Source organism: Myxine glutinosa, chromosome 2 (assembly GCF_964187855.1).
Source record: "Myxine glutinosa chromosome 2, kmMyxGlut1.1, whole genome shotgun sequence".
NCBI classification, from domain to species: Eukaryota; Metazoa; Chordata; class Myxini; order Myxiniformes; family Myxinidae; genus Myxine; species Myxine glutinosa.
In genome coordinates this window covers 198489009-198509203 of record NC_136262.1, presented here as the reverse complement: position 1 = coordinate 198509203, position 20195 = coordinate 198489009, and the positions used below count along the sequence as shown (strand labels likewise).

Sequence of the window (20195 nt, the reverse complement as noted above, 5' to 3'; positions counted from 1 at the left end):
CTCTTCTCCCTCCCCTCCCCCCTCCCCTTCTCCCTCCCCCTCCCCCTACCCTTCTCCCTCCCCATCCCCTCCCCTCCCCTCCCCATCCCCTCCCCTCCCCTCCCCCCTCCCTCTCCCCCTCCCCTTCCCCCTCCCTCCTCCCCCTCCCCCTCCCCCCTCCCCCTCCCCCTCTCCCGCCAGACTCACTCACGTAGTTGATTTGTGGCATAGACATGCCATTGGGCCTTCAGGGTGTAATTTGTGCAAGGCTTTTGTCCGAGTGAGCTGAGTCGAGAGGGCGAATGTACGGGTTGGGAATGTATGGGTCTCCCTTCCCCCGCCAGGCAACGCCGGTTACTGAAGGGCATCACAGGATCGGTGAGTCTCCAAAATCCGCTTCGTGCTGTTGTTGCGAAGATGCAGGACGATGTCGCGATTGCTGTGCTGCTCTCCGACCATGAGAACTGCAAACGTCATTGTTGACGGCCCAGTCCCCGAAGGCCCCGGCCCTCGGCCCCTCCGACTTCCCCCTCCCTTCCTCCTCCAACGACCACGACCCCCGACCCGGCACCCCGCCCCCGCTCCCCGCTCCCCCTTACCCTTCCATTCCCCACTCACCCTGCCTTCCCCTTCCCTCCTCCCCTTCCCCTTCCCTTCCCCCTCCCTTTCCCCCTCCACCCTACCCCACCCCTTCCCCCTCCCCTGCCCTCCCCCTCCACTTTCCCCTTCCCCCCCTCCCCTTTCCCCTTCCCCCCTCCCTTTCCCCTCCCCCTCCCTGCCCCTCCCCCTCCTCTTCTCCCTCCCCCTCCCCCTACCCCATCCCCTCCCCCTCCCCCTCCCCTTCTCCCTCCCCTCCCCCTACCCTTCTCCCTCCCCTCCCCATCCCCTCCCCTCCCCTCCCCTCCCCCCTCCCTTCCCCTTCCCCTCCCCCCTCCCCCTCCCCCTCCCCATCCTTCTCCCCCCTCCCCCTCCCCCTCCCCCTCTCCTCCCTCCCCCCCTCCCCCCTCCCCCTCCCCCTCCCCCCTCTCCTCCCCCTCATCTCCTCCCCTCCCCCTCCCCCTCCCCCCTCCCCTCCTCCTCCCCCCCTCCCCTCCTCCTCCCCTCCCCTCCCCCTCCCCTCTCCTCCCCCGCCCGGCAATGCCGGGTACTTCTGCTCGTGTATATATATATATATATATATATATATATATATATATATATATATATATATATATATATATATACTGTATATATATATATATATATATATATATATATATATATATATATATATATATATATATTGTTACGGGTCGCGGACAAGTTGTTACTTTGGGCCGAGCGGATGGTCAACCGCGACCGTTACAGGATCCCCAATTGGCCCGACTCCCCCCAACGTTGACCAGATCGCACCACAGATATTCAATCGGGAAACCTCTAAAGCGATCCGAATGTAAAGAGGAAGAGAGAAGAAGACAAGAAGACGTACAGAAGAGTAATTGGATTTATTATTTACACATATAAGCAAAAAGAAAGCAGTCACGTTTATTTACAACACATAAGATGCAGGTGACACAGTGCAACGCTAGCTTACCTACAGTCTTAATTAACCCAGGGACAGAACAAACAAAAGACAGACTCACACGGGGAATGATGACAGGAACCGGCTGGAAGGAGAGGATGGCTTGGAGCTGTATTGTGCAGCACGATCGGCGCGTTTAGCAGCCGCCGTTCCTTCGCGGCCCTGCTCAAAACCGCCGTCCAGGCCCCAAGTGGCTGTTGGGTGTTGTTGCTGCTGTGGCCGCCGCTGCTTTCCCAGGATTACAACAGGCTTTGTGCTTTCTGGGATGTCCTCTCCTTGGATGTTCTCTATGTTCTCTTGGTCCAATCACTCCTCACCACCGACAACTCAACGCAACCAACGCAACCACTGACCACCACAACGCAACCACTGATGACCAAAACCACACAACTCAGCTCTGCTTCTTGGACCCTCTCTCTTCTCAACGGCTTGGGCTCCCTTTTGTCTGCCGGTCAAAGCTCATCTCTCAAAGCTCGTCTCAGCTTCTCTTTTGGGAGCGTCGCGCTGCGGATTTTAGCTGCGGTCACGCCTGCTCATTCCCTCCTCTCAGCGCCTCTCTTTCTTCTTCAAAGCTCGACTGCTTGGGGAGCGTCGCGCTGTGTGTTATATCGGCCCCGCCCCTCCACCTTTGCGAACCTCCCCGATCGCTCTTCCTCCGCCCTCTCTAGCCAAACCACTGGCTCATGGTTGGTCGAGTGGGGCTGGCTCACTCCTCCCCTCTATGACGAGGTGGAGACACGCCTTTCTTCTCCGACCCTGCCTCGTGGTCAATGGCGGTTATTGGAGGGGAGGTAATTGCCAAACGACGAAAAGGGGGAATGGAGGTTTTGGGAATGGAAATGAAGGGAGTCTATCTCTTTCACTGGTGCAATGGAGTACTTCAATTAATGGGAGACACAGCCTTACCCTAAAACACAGAATAAGATATAACTATCGAACAGGGGTATTCTATTATTGGCTGACGTGTATGCTTGTGGACTAATTATGGGATGCCCTTTTACCTTTACACAGCTCCGGAGGCAGGGGGCGCAGAATAAACAATAATAATAATTCACACAATCAAAAAAATATACAGTCCTCATATCCGCAACACTGCACCCTCCTCCTCTTAGGCACGTCCCGGGCCTACAACTTTTATTTAGTGTGACACGTAGGTGTAGTTCCCTCTACTTTTAACCTGACCCTGAGTGCGACAGTTTTAAAACATAAATAAATGTGTCCCGCTGCTCCATTGCACCCTGCCTAACAGACTTACGCCCACAGTTAACCGAATTGCGGAATTGTCTTCAAACTATACACTGACGGTGGGGAGCATTATTAGCGCTGAGGAAGCGCCTCTAGCGAATGACTTCCAGCCAGTGTAACGCGAATTCCTGTCACAGGAATTCTGAGATCATATAAGTGTGACGTGGCAGTTCCTGATTGGTTCGTGTTGGGGAACCCCTTCTCGCTGCCGACGTGACGTAAATTTGCGCACGCGCACTGGTGAAGCGCGAGATTCGGCCCAAGGTTCTTCTTCTTATTATTATTATTTTTGTATACAAGATCGAGGCTCGAACCATGATCGAGGCTCGAAATTCCATGCCCGAACCTCAGTGCAATTCAAGAGGATTCACTTGTTTACAATGACTCTGCTTTTATTTACAAGACTAACCCAGGACCTGTGATTGTTCTTTCTGGGGGGGAGACAGTCTGCTCTGCATCAATGCACCATTAAAGCACCCAAAAACGCACCAATACACACCCAAGCCCCAATCGGTGCAGTCATCACTGTTCAAGAATAAAAAATAAATCAACAACCCCTAACCCTGCAGGTGATCTCTTGCTCTTCGGCTCCCTCTGCTGGTTATTATTATTGTCTTCCAGTTGTTGTCTTTCTTTCATTTTCTTACTGGCGGCCTATTTGCAATAAAGCTTGCCCAAACGTGTCCATTTTATTTATTTTATTTATGGCCCACAGGGCCGACTACGTGTGGTTCACCTGTGGGGCATCGGTGCCCTGTGGCCAAGGTCCGCCAGCAAGATTTCGGGCCCTCATGGCTGGTTCCAGCAGAGGGGCCATGCCCCAACCCATGGGGTCCATAAGTGGTGCTCGGCCACAGACATGTGGTCCATAATGTGGTGCATCGATGCAGACAGCTGGTTCTGAGAGTTCCGGGCGCACAATGGCCGACTCACGCATGCTCCCCTCGGCGCCCCATGGCGCACAGGTCATGTGGGAGACAAAAGGGGGACAATTGAGCGAGGGGTAAGGTCACCAGGGTACACATCAATAAGGCAATGCAAGGCGAAATGCGTACGGAGAGCGAAATGAGAAAGCTCGTCCCTACCGTACGTCACCCCCCCGTCACCTACACTACCCTTGCCCTTACCCCATATTTACAAAATCTACACATTTACAAATTCGTCGCTAATGTCTCGTCTCCCCATATTTCTTCTACACCAAATTCGTCTCCACAATCCCTCTAGCCAAAATTTGCCATCATCAATTCATCATCAATCCTCATAAGGAGGAAGAGATGGAACATCAAGCACAATGTCACACCCACGTCATGATGCGTCTCACAATCCAAAACATTTGCATCAATGAAAAATAATAAAACATGGCATGGTGTGGAGTTACCTCATCTCAGGTGAGTGGATGCAGATGGTGCGAGGAGACTCCAATCCTAACTATCCTCTAAATGACCTTAACACTCTTTACACTACCCGGGGTCTTTCCCTGCCAATCCATTGGCCACTTACACTATGGGTTCTAAAAACCAATTCCCATTGACCAAACTGTGGTGCTTCTCAATTTGGGGTCTCACTCCCCCGATTCATCTCCCGGTGCCCTTGCACAATTTCTGGGCTGTGACGTGTAGCTCTCCCAGCAGGTCTACCCACCTGCACACCTCCACCACTGCAGTTGCCTCCCGAGCTTACCTGCTCCTCACCCTAACCTATCTAACTGGGGAAGGCCCCTCCTGGCTCTGTCACCCCTTGGTGCCCTCTGGCACTGGGCTACCCGGGTCCGTCCTCCGGATCCTCGGGCCCCATCCAGAACAACTCTACCGGCTCCCAGAGCCCACCTGCGGCCTCACCTGGCCGACATCCTCACAGTGGTGGAGTGCCCAACCCAACTACACACACTAACAGGCTACACGCCCAGCCATTTCCACAACACTAATGCACCCATCCAATCACCATTCTTCCACCCACACCACAGATGCCAATATCCAACCACAATTTACCTATACCCTCTACCTAACACTTACACTACCCGCCCCGGGTATTCGTGATGGGGGTCCACTCTTCCCCCATTCACACCTTCGCACCATCCACTCCACTCCATCGTTCCCACCATACTCACTCCACGACCATCCATTCCAATCCTCCAGATATTCCACACGACCATTTATTCCACATAGCCACATACACCTGTTGTTGCACACCTGTGCAATCACCTGGTGCCACCTGCACCCTCCTCCTCTTCCTGGACCATTTGGTCAACACAACACGCAATCACCACTACTCCCTCATACACTGCTCCACACACCTGTTCAGTTGCACACCTGTGCAATCACACCTGTTCAATCCTCAAACACACGGCATCATCTCATCTAACTACTCCCCTCTGAATCTTGCGCTTCCCAGTCGTCCCTTTAAACTATTGCGCTCCCACGTCATTATCATCCACACTAAACTACCTGCGTCCCCACTACAGGTGTCATTGTCACTAACTAACCTTAACGTTACCTAATGTCATCTTCGCTAGATCCCTACACACAATATCCTAACCCTCCCGGGCTAGTTTTCACTGCCAAACCCCATAAACCTAGTGCTCCTTTGCCCCCCCTTTCGTGAGGGATGGTGGATTTGCCATCCCACCACATCGGGGGTCTCTCACTATAAATTTTGTTCGTCCAAATTCAATAAATCAAAAATTTGCCAATCACTCTACCATCATCAAATTTTGCTTTTTTTCTAATTTCGGGGCCCAAAACACTAACCTCATCACTCGTCTACTTATTAGATCCTCTCGGTGCGCCAATTCCCTTCTAAAGCTCGGCTTCGTACAGCCGAGCAATGAATGCGGGTTGTTTTGTGCCAGCGGCTGGATACGTCCCGCATTCGTGGCAGGGACGGGGGCTTACCCGGGCCGAGATCCCACGCACCACCTCGGCGTGGAGCCATCCAATGTCCCGATCTCGACCTGCCGGCACGTCTCAACAAAAAGTGGTCGCCATGACGACCCTTCCTATCGAGCTGCCCGCTCCGCCTAGTTGAGCACGGACGCGGCCGTTCCAAGCGAGGCCCAGCGTGGATCGCGTACGGCGGTCCTTTCGAACCCGCCGTGGCTCGGATCCCCGCTGGTTCTCGCGGCACGCGAAGCCCGGCACGCACCGAGGGCCCGATTCGGCTAAAAGTCGCTCTAACCGCTAACCCGGTTACCGTCGATGCCTCACCTGCATGCTTACACGCATACGCTACCCCTTTCTTGCCCATACATCCAGCTGTTCCCATGCTCCTCGTCGTACCTTCTCTAACACACCCAGGTACACTCATTCCACTCACAGACTTGGTGTTGGTCACACACCTGACCACCGAACACTTTGGCACACATTCGTTGTTCGCACACCTCACCAACACACCTCTTCGCGCCCCTTCCTCGGTCACCTCCTCTGTGACAATCACAGGTGTGCTTTCACTCGCACACCCAACCACGTGCCTCACGACCAACTCAAGTGTGCATTCCCACACACGCTCTACCATTCCAGGTGTGCATCCTTCCATTCCAGGTGTACATCCTCGCTCACCTGTCACAACCAACTCACGCTCCGTGCCACTCTCACTACTCTCACCACCACTCTTGACAACGCACTCACCCTTACTCTCGACAGCGCACTCTTTCCTCATGCACCTGTCCGTTACACACCTTTCTCGCGCACACTCTTGCACACACTCTCCCGTTACACCCTCTGTAACACTCACCACCGGCGTACACTTTCTCGTTACATCCTCTGTAACACTCACCACAGGTGTACACTCTCTCGTTACTTCCTCTGTAACACTCACCACAGGTGTACACTCTCTTGTTACTTCCTCTGTAACACTCACCACAGGTGTACACTCTCTCGTTACTTCTTCCGTAACACTCACCACACCGCGCTTCCATGTACCCCCTCGCACACGCGCTACGACCGACTCACTCTCGACAGCACACTCACTGGTCGGCGCGCACTTTTTCCTCACACACCCCATGGTCGGACATTCTTGCACACCTCTTTTTTCGCACACCTGACCTGTCACACACTTCATCAACGGCCTCTCACGAACACCCGGGTCTAAATCAACCCCCAAGCCGACTGAAGCTTTCCTCACATCATATACATTGCCGAATATTTCGCCACTCACCTTGGCACCTCGTCTCCGCACCTCTTTTGCCACCTGCAAACTCTTTATTTGGTTGGTGAGCAGCACATCATGAGTTGAGCACCGACCTTGTACATATTCCATTACTTCCTCCTTTATCTCCCTCTTAGTTTCTGTCCATCCCTTCTTAATTTCACTCACCTCTTCTTCCACTTCCTCTAATTTTTGCTTCACCTCTCTTATTTCCCGGTGCGTCTCCTCAAGTTCGTCCTCTAAGGCTACCGTGACCGTCTCTATGTGCATCCTCACCTGCCGGTCCTTTGTCTCCATTATCTCTGTCACCTCGTCCACCCTCATTGTCAGTCCCTCACGTACCATCTGACATTGCCTCTGTGTCGCTATTAATTCGTTTTTAATTTCTTTTTGTGTCGCCTTTAACCCTCCTAGTACCGCAGTGTTCTTTTGAACCTGCTCCACTAACTCAGTCTGTCCCTCTGTCAGCTGTTCCACCTCCTCCGTCAGATCTTCTATTCCCCCTTGTAACTTTGCCGTCCCATTTCTCACCTCTTTCTCCATACGCTTCTCACCTCGCTTTACCTCCTCGCGTAGCCCCGAGACCTCCTCACCTACACCTCGTCGTATCCCCTCTTTCATCTCCTCCATCTCTTTTGTAGATGCTACCCTCATCTGTCCCAATTCATCCCTCTGAGCATCCAGTTTACTTTCTAACCCGATTTGCACCTCCTCTATCTGGTTCCCCATTCGTTTGATTTCCCTGGCAGATTGTTCCCCTATTTCCCGCAATTTGTCCTCCATCCTATTTTCTAACCCCATTAACCCATTTTTCACCCCCTCTATCTGATTCTCCTGAGCAGCCATTCTATTTTCCACCCCCGTTAACCCATTCTTTACCTCTTTTATCCCGTTGTCTAACCCCTCACTGGTACCCCTCGCTTCGTCCCTCATTGCCCCCATTTGCTCACCCTGAGCATCCATCCGGTTCCCCATTACCCCCATTTGGCCCTCCAATCGCTCACCCTGAGCATCCATCCGGTTCCCCATTACCCCCATTTGGCCCTCCAATCGCTCACTCTGAGCATCCATAAGGGCCTTCATTTGGATCATAAAAAGATTCCAATCCACCAGTGGCGCTGCTACGGTCGCGGGCGCGGCAAAATTTGGTGCCGCTACACCCACGTGCGCGAGGACACCATTTTGTGCACCTGATACTCCCTCAACCGCCACCTCATTGCTCCCCTCCATTTGATCCTGGGTTACTCCTAACCCCTCCTCTAGCTCACCCACCGGCATCCGATCACCTTGACCAGCCATGGCGCGATTTCAAAATTCGGGTTTTATTTCTTTAAAACACAATTTTCAGCAGCTCGTAATTTTGAGCGCGTTAAGCGCGCTTCGGGCCTCGTATCCCACTCCTCGACACCAATTGTTACTGATCGCGGTTTAGGATGTTGTTTGCCGAGCGAAGGCTCCGCGACCGAACAGTTGTTCCCCGACTCACCCGATTCACCCAGAACTTTGGCCGTATCGCACCGCAGCTGCCCAATCTGGAAAAGACTAAAACGACGAATGTAAAGAGGAAGAGAGAAGAAGACAAGAAGACGTACAGAAGAGTAATTGGATTTATTATTTACACATATAAGCAAAAAGAAAGCAGTCACGTTTATTTACAACACATAAGACGCAGGTGACACAGTGCAACGCTAGCTTACCTACAGTCTTAATTAACCCAGGGACAGAACAAACAAAAGACAGACTCACACGGGGAATGATGACAGGAACCGGCTGGAAGGAGAGGATGGCTTGGAGCTGTATTGTGCAGCACGATCGGCGCGTTTAGCAGCCGCCGTTCCTTCGCGGCCCTGCTCAAAACCGCCGTCCAGGCCCCAAGTGGCTGTTGGGTGTTGTTGCTGCTGTGGCCGCCGCTGCTTTCCCAGGATTACAACAGGCTTTGTGCTTTCTGGGATGTCCTCTCCTTGGATGTTCTCTATGTTCTCTTGGTCCAATCACTCCTCACCACCGACAACTCAACGCAACCAACGCAACCACTGACCACCACAACGCAACCACTGATGACCAAAACCACACAACTCAGCTCTGCTTCTTGGACCCTCTCTCTTCTCAACGGCTTGGGCTCCCTTTTGTCTGCCGGTCAAAGCTCATCTCTCAAAGCTCGTCTCAGCTTCTCTTTTGGGAGCGTCGCGCTGCGGATTTTAGCTGCGGTCACGCCTGCTCATTCCCTCCTCTCAGCGCCTCTCTTTCTTCTTCAAAGCTCGACTGCTTGGGGAGCGTCGCGCTGTGTGTTATATCGGCCCCGCCCCTCCACCTTTGCGAACCTCCCCGATCACTCTTCCTCCGCCCTCTCTAGCCAAACCCCTGGCTCATGGTTGGTCGAGTGGGGCTGGCTCACTCCTCCCCTCTATGACGAGGTGGAGACACGCCTTTCTTCTCCGACCCTGCCTCATGGTCAATGGCGGTTATTGGAGGGGAGGTAATTGCCAAACGACGAAAAGGGGGAATGGAGGTTTTGGGAATGGGAATGAAGGGAGTCTATCTCTTTCACTGGTGCAATGGAGTACTTCAATTAATGGGAGACACAGCCTTACCCTAAAACACAGAATAAGATATAACTATCGAACAGGGGTATTCTATTATTGGCTGACATGTATGCTTGTGGACTAATTATGGGATGCCCTTTTACCTTTACACAGCTCCGGAGGCAGGGGCGCAGAATAAACAATAATAATAATTCACACAATCAAAAAAATATACAGTCCTCATATCCGCAACAATATATACATACATACAGTATATATTTCTAGCTCTGTGGCTGCAGGTGTATCTCCCTGTTTATCTGCTTTCACGATGGAAAAATAATTAATCCAGTGTGGCGGACACGAAAGCCCACTGGCGTGGTGACATCATTCCACGCACCAAGTGGGCGGCGGCCACGCCCGAGAGAGAGGCGTGGCCTCAAGATATACACGGGGCGCGCAGCCTGGAGCAGCTCAGTGCTGCAGTTTGAGTACTTTCAATAAAGACTCTTTTATGAACCGCGTTGTCCGCTTGCTCCTTGCGTAAGCATTAGCGCGCGCAGCATCGCGCTTCATATGGTGACCTCGACGTTGGATCTGCCGTAGCGATCCTTCCAAACACGACGCCATTGCAATGGCAAACAACAACGCAATGTCGATTAAACTTCCCGAATTTTGGGAGGCCCAGGCCGAAGTCTGGTTCGTCCAAGCCAAAGCCCAATTTCAGCTTCGGCGCCTCACCGGCGACGACACGCGCTACTGCCACGTCGTCGCCTCCCTCGGGCCCGGCACGGCCGCTCGAGTTGTGTCCGTCCTTCGCCACCCACCGGACGGCCACAAGTACGAGGCACTCAAGCGGCTAATCCTAGCCACGTTCGGCCTCACGGACGACGCACGGGCCGACCGCCTCCTGGATCTCCCCGAGCTCAGTGACACACGCCCGTCGGTCCGAATGGACCATATGCTGTCACTGTTGGGCGACGAAGCCCCCGGTTCTCTATTCCGGGCGCTTTTCCGTCGCCAACTTCCAGCGCAGGTTCGCCTCGCGTTGGCCGGGACTGTGCTAACGGAACCCCGAGCATTGGCAGCCGAGGCGGACAGGTACTTCGCGGCTTCGGATACGCGGGCGAGAGTCGGTGCGGCCGTCACGGACCTCGAGGCTGATGCTGCTGATGATGCTGATCCACAGCATCAGCTTACACAGCATACGCAGCATGCTGATACGCACCTCGTGACAGCCGCCACGCCCCGCCCACCGCCGCAGCGAAAACCGCCACCGTGGGGAAAACCGCCAACTCCACCGGCCTGGCGGAGCCAGCCGCACTCCTCCAGCTCCACCACCTGGTGCTGGTTCCACGCCAAGTTCGGCCACGAGGCTCGGCAGTGTCATCCGCCATGCTCCTTCAACAGGTCGGGAAACGCCCGGGCCGGCGCTCAATAGTGGCGATGAGCGCCGGCCGTTCGAGCAGCCTGCTGTTCATAACGGACACCTTATCCGGGCGCCGTTACCTGTCGTTCCCGCCGGTATGTCAGACAAGCACGCCGTGGGTGGGGGCCCCGCGCTGCTTGCCGCGAACGGGACGCCCATCCGTACGTACAGAAAACGCTGCCTCTCTCTGCGGTTCGGAGGGCAGGTTTTCCGATGGACGTTCGTCACCGCCAACGTGCCCATGGCACTGCTTGGCGTGGACTTCCTGTGCGCTAATGGGCTCCTGGTCGACGTAAAGCGCAGACGTCTTGTCCAGGCCGAGACGTTCAGCTCGCACGCTTGTGCGATGCCCAGCTCGTCGAGCAGCTCAACGAGCGGCTCGCCGAGCGGCTTGCCAGGCGGCTTGCCGAACGGTTCGGTTCCTGCCACGTTGATCTGTATGCTTCCGGCAGCGGACGAATTCACCCGCCTCCTCGCCGGCTTCCCGGCCCTCACGCGGCCCACTTTCTCGGCGGGGGCCCTCAAGCACGGGGTGGTCCATCACATCCCCACCGTCGGGCCACTGGTCTACGCCCGGGCACGCCGCCTCGAGCCGACGAAGCTGGCGGTGGCAAAAGCGGGGTTCGCTACCCTGGAGCGACTCGGCATCGTTCGGCGCTCGGAGAGTGCTTGGGCGTCGCCGCTGCACATCGTGCCGAAGCCCGGCGGGGGATGGCGACCGTGCGGGGACTATCGCCGTCTCAATGACGCCACCACTCCCGACCGCTACCCCGTCCCCCACATTCAGGACTTTTCCGCCCGTTTGGCGGGCATGTCCTTCTTCTCGAAGGTGGACCTCATACGCGGCTACCATCAGGTCCCCGTCAGGCCGGAGGACGTCCCGAAGACGGCGGTCATCATGCCATTCAGACTCTTCGAGTTCCTGCGGATGCCCTTCGGTCTGAAGAATGTGGCTCAGGCGTTCCAGCGACTGATGGACAGCATCCTGCGCGACTTGGATTTTGTCTACGTCTACCTGGACGATATCCTTGTCGCCAGCGCGTCCCGCAAAGAGCACCTACGCCACCTCGCACGCTCTTCGAACGCCTGGGCCAGCATGGCCTGATTGTGAACCCCGCAAAGTGCCAGTTCGGCGTCGCCGTAATCGATTTTCTGGGGCACCGTGTCACCAGGCACGGAGCCGTCCCCCTGCCGGCCAAGGTGGAGGCGGTGAAGGGGTTTCCGCGCCCCCGCATGATCAGAGGGCTGCAGTAGTTCCTGGGCATGGTGAACTTTTACCATCGGTTCCTGCCCCGTATCGCCCAGCTCCTGCGCCCCCTGCACGAAGCTCTCTGAGGTAAGCCGGGCAAAGGCGACGTTACCTGGACCGAGCAGATGGACACGGCGTTCACGGGCGCGAAGCTCGCCTTGGCTAATGCCACCATGCTCGCGCACCCGGCGCCCGATGCACCGATCGCCCTCACCACCGACGCCTCGGACTACGCGGTGGGCGCGGTGCACGAGCAATGGGTGCGTGGAGCTTGGCAACCGCTGGCGTTCTTTAGCCGGCAGCTTCGCCCGCCCGAACGCCGTTACAGTACCTTCGACCGCGAGTTGCTCGGGCTTCACTTGGCGGTCAGGCACTTCCGCCATCTGCTCGAGGGCCGTGCGTTCACGGCCTTCGTCGACCACAAGCCGCTGATCTTCGCGATGGGCAAGGTCACCGAGCCGTGATCGGCCCGGCAGCAGCGTCACCTCTCGGCCGTGTCCGAGTACACGACGGACATCCGGCACATCGCGGGGAAGGACAACCCGGTGGCGGATTGCCTTTCCCGGGCCGTCGCCCACGCAGTCCACCTCGGCATCGACTATGCCCGGATGGCAGCGGACCAGGCCACTGACCCCGACGTCCAGGCCTTGCGGACCGCCGTCACGGGCCTCCGCGTCACTGAGGTGCCGTTCGACGGCGCGGGCGCGGCCCTCTTGTGCGACGTCTCCCTCGGGCGGCCTCGCCCCATCGTGCCCGCGGGCTGGCAGCGCCAGGTGTTTGACGCCATCCACGGCCTGTCCCACCCGGGCGCAAGGGCCTCCCAAAGGTTGATCGCCGACAAGTTCGTCTGGCATGGCCTCCGGAAGGCCGTCCGCGGCTGGGCCAGGGACGTGCCTCGCGTGCCAGCGCGCCAAGGTGCACCGGCACACCCAGGCCCCGTTGGCCCCATTCACGGTGCCGGAACGCCGGTTTGACCACGTCCACATGGACCTGGTGGGACCTCTGCCTCCCTTGCGGGGTTTCACCCACGTCCTCACCATGGTGGACCGCACCACCCGGTGGCCGGAGGCCGTGCCCTTGGCGTCGACGACGGCGGCGGACGTCGTGCAGGCTTTCATCGCCACCTGGGTCGCCCGGTTCGGCGCCCCCTCAGACATCTCGTCCGTCCGCGGCCCCCAGTTCACCTCGGAGCTCTGGGGGGCGGTCGCGCAGAGGCTCGGGGTCTGGCTGCACCGAATCACGGCCTACCACCCCCAGGCTAATGGCCTGTGTGAGCGATTTCACCGCTCATTGAAGGCCGCGCTCCGGGCCACCCTCCGCGACGGCGGCTGGGTCGACAGGCTCCCCTGGGTCCTGCTGGGCCTCCGGACGGCGCCCAAGGAGGACCTGCGCGCATCCGCGGCAGAGTTGGTCTTTGGGCAACCGCTGCGGGTGCCGGGCGAGTTCCTCCCCGACTCCACGGCACCATGGTCCGCGGCACAGCAGCGCTCCGCTCTGCAAGAGACCGCCCAGAGGTTCGCCCCGGTGCCAACGGCATGCCACGGGCACCCACTGACGCACGTCGCCCCGGAGCTTCGCACGGCGGAGTACGTCTTCGTCCGCCACGATGCCCACCGGACACCACTGCGGCCCCCGTACGACGGGCCTTTCCGAGTGCTGGAGACCGGGGCGAAGCATTTCACCCTGGACATCGGCGGTACTCCTGACCGCGTTTCTGTAGACCGCCTCAAGCCGGCCCACCTCGACGTGGACCATCCACCGCCAGTGGCCCGACCCCCACGTCGGGGCCGCCCCCCTGCGGGCGGACCCCCGGCACCGCCCAGCCCCCCCGCCACGCCGCCCCCCGGGCCTGCACCCATCCCAGGGGCAGCCAGAGGCATCCCACCTGGCATCCCTGCACCCCGGACGCCGCCGATCGCCAGGGGGCGCTTAGGCCGGGTCATCCGTTTGCCCCGCAAACTGGCCCTCCAGGTGCGCGGGAATTCTGGGGGGGCGCGTGTGGCGGACACGGAAGCCCATTGGCGTGGTGACATCATTCCGCGCACCAAGTGGGCGGCGGCCACGCCCAAGAGAGAGGCGTGGCCTCAAGATATACACGGGGCGCGCAGCCTGGAGCAGCTCAGTGCTGCAGTTTGAGTACTTTCAATAAAGACTCTTTTATGAACCGCGTTGTCCGCTTGCTCCTTGCGTAAGCATTAGCGCGCGCAGCATCGCGCTTCACCAGGTTCTTAAATTCTAATTACATCGACCCTATGGAAGGGGATGGAAGAATGGAGGGGAGAGGAGATGGATGGAGATGGGGGAAGTGACGGGCAGTGTGCACATAATACGTACGTGTTGAAGGAAGGTGAGGAGGTGGAAGATTTGGCTGGATGGGGGAGGAGTCAGCTTTGGAGCAGTGTCACGTGATGTATATGGGGTGGAGGAGCTGATAAAAAATGTCGGCCACTTTGCGTACGTTATAAATAGATTATAATTATATAGTATTAAAAATACAACGGCTGGGCTGTAAATGTTGTTAAAAATCTGAAGGATCTTAAAAACATGTAAAGAACAACAACAACAACAACAACGTTTGCTTTCGTGATCGTTTGGGGAAGTGTCTTGGAGTCATTTTCAAAGCTGTGCTCGGGTTCCACACCGCCATGGTGACTGTTACTGTTAGTGTTAAGTATAACTTTGTAAACTGTTTTATACGACGGAGTTTAAACGTTTCTTAGGTTGAGTTTCGGACCTGGTCCGTGCAGTCACAGTGTATATTTGGGTGTTTAATGCCAATGGATTTGCATTGTTTTTCTTACAAATGGACTGAAATGGTTCATTTATACTGGGCAATGCCCATTATTCGTGATAAATCTATTATTTCATTTCAACGTACTCGTATCTATTGCATAATTTGTGGTTTGCTACTTTAAAATGCTCTCAAATGTTGTGTTTGTGTCCTTCCCCCTCTCCCCCCATCTTGTCTACCGCTCCCGATGTTATATGTTTTATGTGTCGGTTTGTCTTTCTGTGTGATTAATGTTCGCTCTTTCACGAGCCTCGATCTTGTATACAAAAAAAAAAAAAAAACGCCTGTTGTTGTTTTTTTGTTACTAAGGTCAAAGGTCGCACGTTATCATGAATTGACGTGTGTATCCAGATTTTGTTGTAGATCATGAGGTTTGTATTTTCCTGTTTCTATTCATTCTTATTTGAAAGTTTTTGAATGACTTCCGTATATTATATTTATATTTTGTAACGAACCGGGGCTGACTTGTAACTTCGTGTTAAACGACTTTTACAATCTCCAGTGGAAGGGTCGCTTAGTGAGGAGCGAAAGGAAATGTGAACGTATAAAAATGTATTTTTAAATAAAAACCAGCTTAAATCTTTGTGACGTTCCCCGGCTCCCTCTCACCCCCGTCCCGTCTCCCTCTCGTACTCGATCAATATGTTCGTTATGGCGCGGCCCTTGCTCCGTGCGGTCAATGGTGCACGGCACGTACATGCCTCCTTCTCAAGCCTCAGAACAAAGGTTGTTAAATTTAACTGTAGTTTACTAGTTTGTAACTTCACTTTGATTAAGCATCAAAGTTGTGGGTGAAATACCGCGGGGTACAGTGCGCAACGCTGTCGGTACAGTGCGCTACGCTGTCTGCACGGTGCGCCACGCTGTCGGTACGGTGCGCCACGCTGTCGGTACGGTGCGCCACGCTGTCGGTACGGTGCGCCACGCTGTCTGCACGGTGCGCCACGCTGTCTGCACGGTGCGCCACGCTGTCTGCACGGTGCGCCACGCTGTCGGTACGGTGCGCCGCCCTGTCGGTACGGGGCGCCGCGCTGTCGGTACGGTGCGCCGCGCTGTCGGTACGGTGCGCCACGCTGTCGGTACGGTGCGCCACGCTGTCGGTACGGTGCGCCACGCTGTCGGTACGGTGCGCCACGCTGTCGGTACGGTGCGCCGCCCTGTCGGTACGGTGCGCCGCCCTGTCGGTACGGTGCGCCGCCCTGTCGGTACGGTGCGCCGCCCTGTCGGTGCGCCGCGCTGTCGGTACGGTGCGCCGCGCTGTCGGTACGGTGCGCCGCACTGCCCGGTACAGTGCAGTGCGCCACACTGCCCGGTACAGTGCAATGCTTTGTCGGTACAGTGTGCTAATGTCTGGTGCAGTGCTACATTTTTGGTACAGTCTGCTAGCAGTCAGTACAGTGCACTACTCTGTCGGTACAGTATTCTACTCTGTCAATACAGTACTCCGCGTCTGGTACGGTGTGCCGCTCTGTCGGTACAGTGTGCCGCTCTGTCAGTACAGTACTCTACGTGCCCGGTACAGTGAGCTACGCTGTTGGCGCAGTACGCTAACGTTTGTACAGTACACCATACATCTGGTACAGTGCACTACCCTATTGGTACAGTACGCTAGCCTGTTTGTACAGTGCACCACACATCTGGTACAGTGCTCTATGCTGTTGGTACAATTTGCTTGCAGCTGGTACAGTGCGCTACTCTGTCAGTACAGTGCTCTTTGTGCCCGGTACAGTGTGCTACACTGCCGGTACAGTGTGCTACACTGTACAGTACTATGTCCTGTCTGCAAAGTACACCACACATCTGGTACATTGTGCTAGCAGCCATTACAGTGAACTACACTGTCGGTACTGTGCCCTACATGGCCTGCGCTGAACGGTCGTCATTCGGCTGGTTTTATACCGGTCAGTCCGAGGTTTTTTTCATCATTTTTTGGGGGTGCAGCTGTGCTGCTGTCGCAATGCCCTCTATTACCAGTCAGCTGGTACTATTTTGGCCAAACTCAGAAGGATGACAGGCTGTCAACCCACCCGCTGTTCATTGAATGGCATGACAGGCGCTCAAACTTAGGACCCTGACGTCTCAATCCAGCCACCTTAACCATTAAGCCAATATCAGACTTTTTTGTTCCAAGTAAATCGATTAATTATTTCCACCATTTTTGAAAGAAAGGGAGGCATATTGTAATCGGCTGTCTGTCTGTCCATAATGCTATCGCCTCCTAAACGGTTGTGCAGAAATTCACCAAACTTGGTAGTTAGGATCACCACATGGCAGGAAAGTGTGAGAGCAGTATCATCTTGGCACCGCCCCCTGGGGTGGCATCAAAGGTCAAATAACAAAAAAATGCTATTACAGGCGCATTTTAATACATTTAATAATGAAAATTTGTATGTGCAATCAACATTGGGGGAAGCATGAAATATGTAACGATTTTCTGGATTTGACCCCCGGTTCATGCCCCAGGACGGGTGGGAGTGGTGTAGGAACTTTGTGTCACAGGAGTCAAACCAGAAACAAGTTTAACTCAAAATTTGATACCGGGTCAATCCTGTTGGAACTGTTTGCCATCTTTCAACTTTGCTTTAGGTGGGAAGCGTGGGGATTTACGATGGTGCACCATCGACTTCGCTCTAGTTTTAAATTATATTGGCCTGGCCTTAACGTGATCGTTTTTGCATTTGTGTGTGCGGATGGCAGGGAAGTGTCTGTTATTCTTGACTTCCATCAGTGGTGCCATGCAAAGTGCAGCGTTTGTCTTGAATGATGTATCATATGAAATTATTTATTCGTATCACAAATTTGACATTGGTATAATATTTCCCTGCAGTTTAACTTGCCAGTACATTGAATATAACAGACGGGGAGGGTATCCCATTGGTTCAATGATCTGGTCCAAGATTGTTTTAAACCACCATTCAGATTCAATGACAGTATCGCAAAGTTGTTGTTTTTTTGGATGGAAGACGTCCCATGTTATCGGTCACGGCAATAGCGCTTTGGGGTTGGACCGGGGCCACATTTATATCCTTGTAAATGTTGAAGTGTCTGTTAATAGGATGTTCATTATGAGCGATGAGTTGCATAATGTGTATGTGTGGGTTGCATTTGCAGCTGAAGAAGGCCGTTCAAATGAAACACGCTGACCACCTGGTCAATTTGTTTTGTAGCGGTCTTTGAAGCATTTGAAATGCTTTGAAATTTGAAATGCTGAAATGTTTTGTAGCATTTGAAATGTGTGTATTTTGAAATTGATGCATCAACCTACCCGTGAAATACCAGGATGACAGTTTATAGCCCTCATTCAAACATGCACAGTTTTAGAACGTACGATAGAGTTAAAAAACATAGAATTGCTCAATGTGACCATTATGAATTTTTTTGCAAACGTGACGAGTTAATTACCAGTAATCTCTTCTCTTCACTTCTCTCTTCTCTCTTCTCTCTTCTCTCTTCTCTCTTCTCTCTATATTATAAAAGAAAGTTTTTGTTTGTTTGTCTGCGCATTTAATCTCCTGAACGGTGAAAGATAGGAGGAAACCTCTAATACAAAAAATGTCGGGACGGCCCCCGGGAAGGTTATAGGCTCGGTGGCGAGGCCGCGTCGGCCGAGCTGGGTCCATTTCACAATTCAAAGCTGAGCTGAATTATAGGAGTCATTCTTCTATGGCCGCGAGTAAAAGCTGAATTATAGTAGTAAATTCATTCAAAAAGAACCAAAAATGTCGGGGCGGGCCCCGGGAAGGTTATAGGCTAGGTGGCGAGGCCGGTCGAGACCGCATCGGCCGAGATGGGCCCATTTCGCAATTAAAAGCTGAACTGAATTATAGTAGTCAATCTTCTACGGCCGTGAGTAAAAGCTGAATTATAGTAGTAAATTCATTCAAAAATAACCCGGGCAACGCCGGGTGCATTCAGCTAGTCTACTATATAAGAGAGATGTCTGTCTGTGTTGCCATTTTTCTCAGAGATGGCTGAACGGATCTTCGTCAAACTTTCAGAGGTTCATCAGGGAGTGATGGGAGTGGTTCAGGCAAAAAAAAAAAACATTTATGAAAAAAAAAAGATTGTTTTTTGGAGTACAAACAAACAAAACAATATATATATATATATATATATAGTGAAACCTTGACTTACGAGTGCACCAACTTACGAGTTTTCCGAGATACGAGCCGTCGCTCGGGCGGTTTATTGCTTTGAGATGCGAGCCAAGATCTGAGTTACGAGCTTACGCCACCCGCCACCAAGTGGGTTCCGGTCACGTGGTTATCTTGCCGTGCAAGCATCTCTGCCGTATATCGCTGCTGCTTTGTTTTCGCATTTTGGTTATTTTGGAGCTTACGCCACCCGCCACCAGGTGGGTTCCGGTCACGTGGTTATCTTGCCGTGCAAGCATCTCTGCCGTATATTGCTGCTGCTTTGTTTTCGCATTTTGGTTATTTTGGAGCTTACGCCACCCGCCACCAGGTGGGTTCCGGTCACGTGGTTATCTTGCCGTGCAAGCATCTCTGCCGTATATCGCTGCTGCTTTGTTTTCGCATTTTGGTTATTTTGGAGCTTACGCCACCCGCCACCAGGTGGGTTCCGGTCACGTGGTTATCTTGCCGTGCAAGCATCTCTGCCGTATATCGCTGCTGCTTTGTTTTCGCATTTTGGTTATTTTGGAGCTTACGCCACCCGCCACCAGGTGGGTTCCGGTCACGTGGTTATCTTGCCGTGCAAGCATCTCTGCCGTATATCGCTGCTGCTTTGTTTTTGCATTTTGGTTATTTTGGAGCTTACGCCACCCGCCACCAGGTGGGTTCCGGTCACGTGGTTATCTTGCCGTGCAAGCATCTCTGCCGTATATCGCTGCTGCTTTGTTTTCGCATTTTGGTTATTTTGGAGCTTACGCCACCCGCCACCAGGTGGGTTCCGGTCACGTGGTTATCTTGCCGTGCAAGCATTTCTGCCGTATATAGCTGCTGCTTTGTTTTTGCATTTTGGTTATTTTGGAAAATTTCTTAGTTTTAACCATGGGTCCTAAGAAATTGAGTGCCAAGGGCAGTACTGAGAAGAAGAAGAGGATGATGTGCTTGGATATAAAACACGCAATCGTCGAAAAACATGAGCGAGGTGTGCGTGTTGTCGACTTGGTGAGGCAGTACGATCGTAGTACTTCTACGATATGTACGATTTTGAAGCAGAAGGAGTCGATAAAGGCTATAACGCCAGCCAAGGGCGTTACGATTATTTCAAAGCTCCGGACCTCTATCCATGAAGAGATGGAGAAGTTGTTGTTT

At 54.0% G+C, this 20195-nt stretch overlaps 2 protein-coding genes across 4 annotated transcripts in view; one reads left to right on the top strand and one right to left on the bottom strand.

The window, feature by feature from the left end:
* The window catches only part of ST3GAL5 (ST3 beta-galactoside alpha-2,3-sialyltransferase 5), a 1112943-nt gene that overhangs the window by 33700 nt on the left and 1059048 nt on the right, over positions 1 to 20195 (bottom strand). The gene's annotated exons all lie outside the window — the stretch shown is intronic.
* LAP3 (leucine aminopeptidase 3) overlaps positions 14676 to 20195 on the top strand; it is a 45682-nt gene continuing 40162 nt past the window's right edge. The window contains exon 1 of one of the 3 annotated variants that reach the window (XM_068106486.2): positions 14676 to 14773. In XM_068106486.2, the coding sequence (XP_067962587.1) occupies positions 14771 to 14773 (3 nt within the window). In that variant the 5' untranslated portion in view covers positions 14676 to 14770. Of the gene's footprint in view, positions 14786 to 15301; positions 15643 to 20195 lie in introns of those variants that run through there. The other 2 variants (XM_068106485.2, XM_068106483.2) reach the window with 2 other exon arrangements.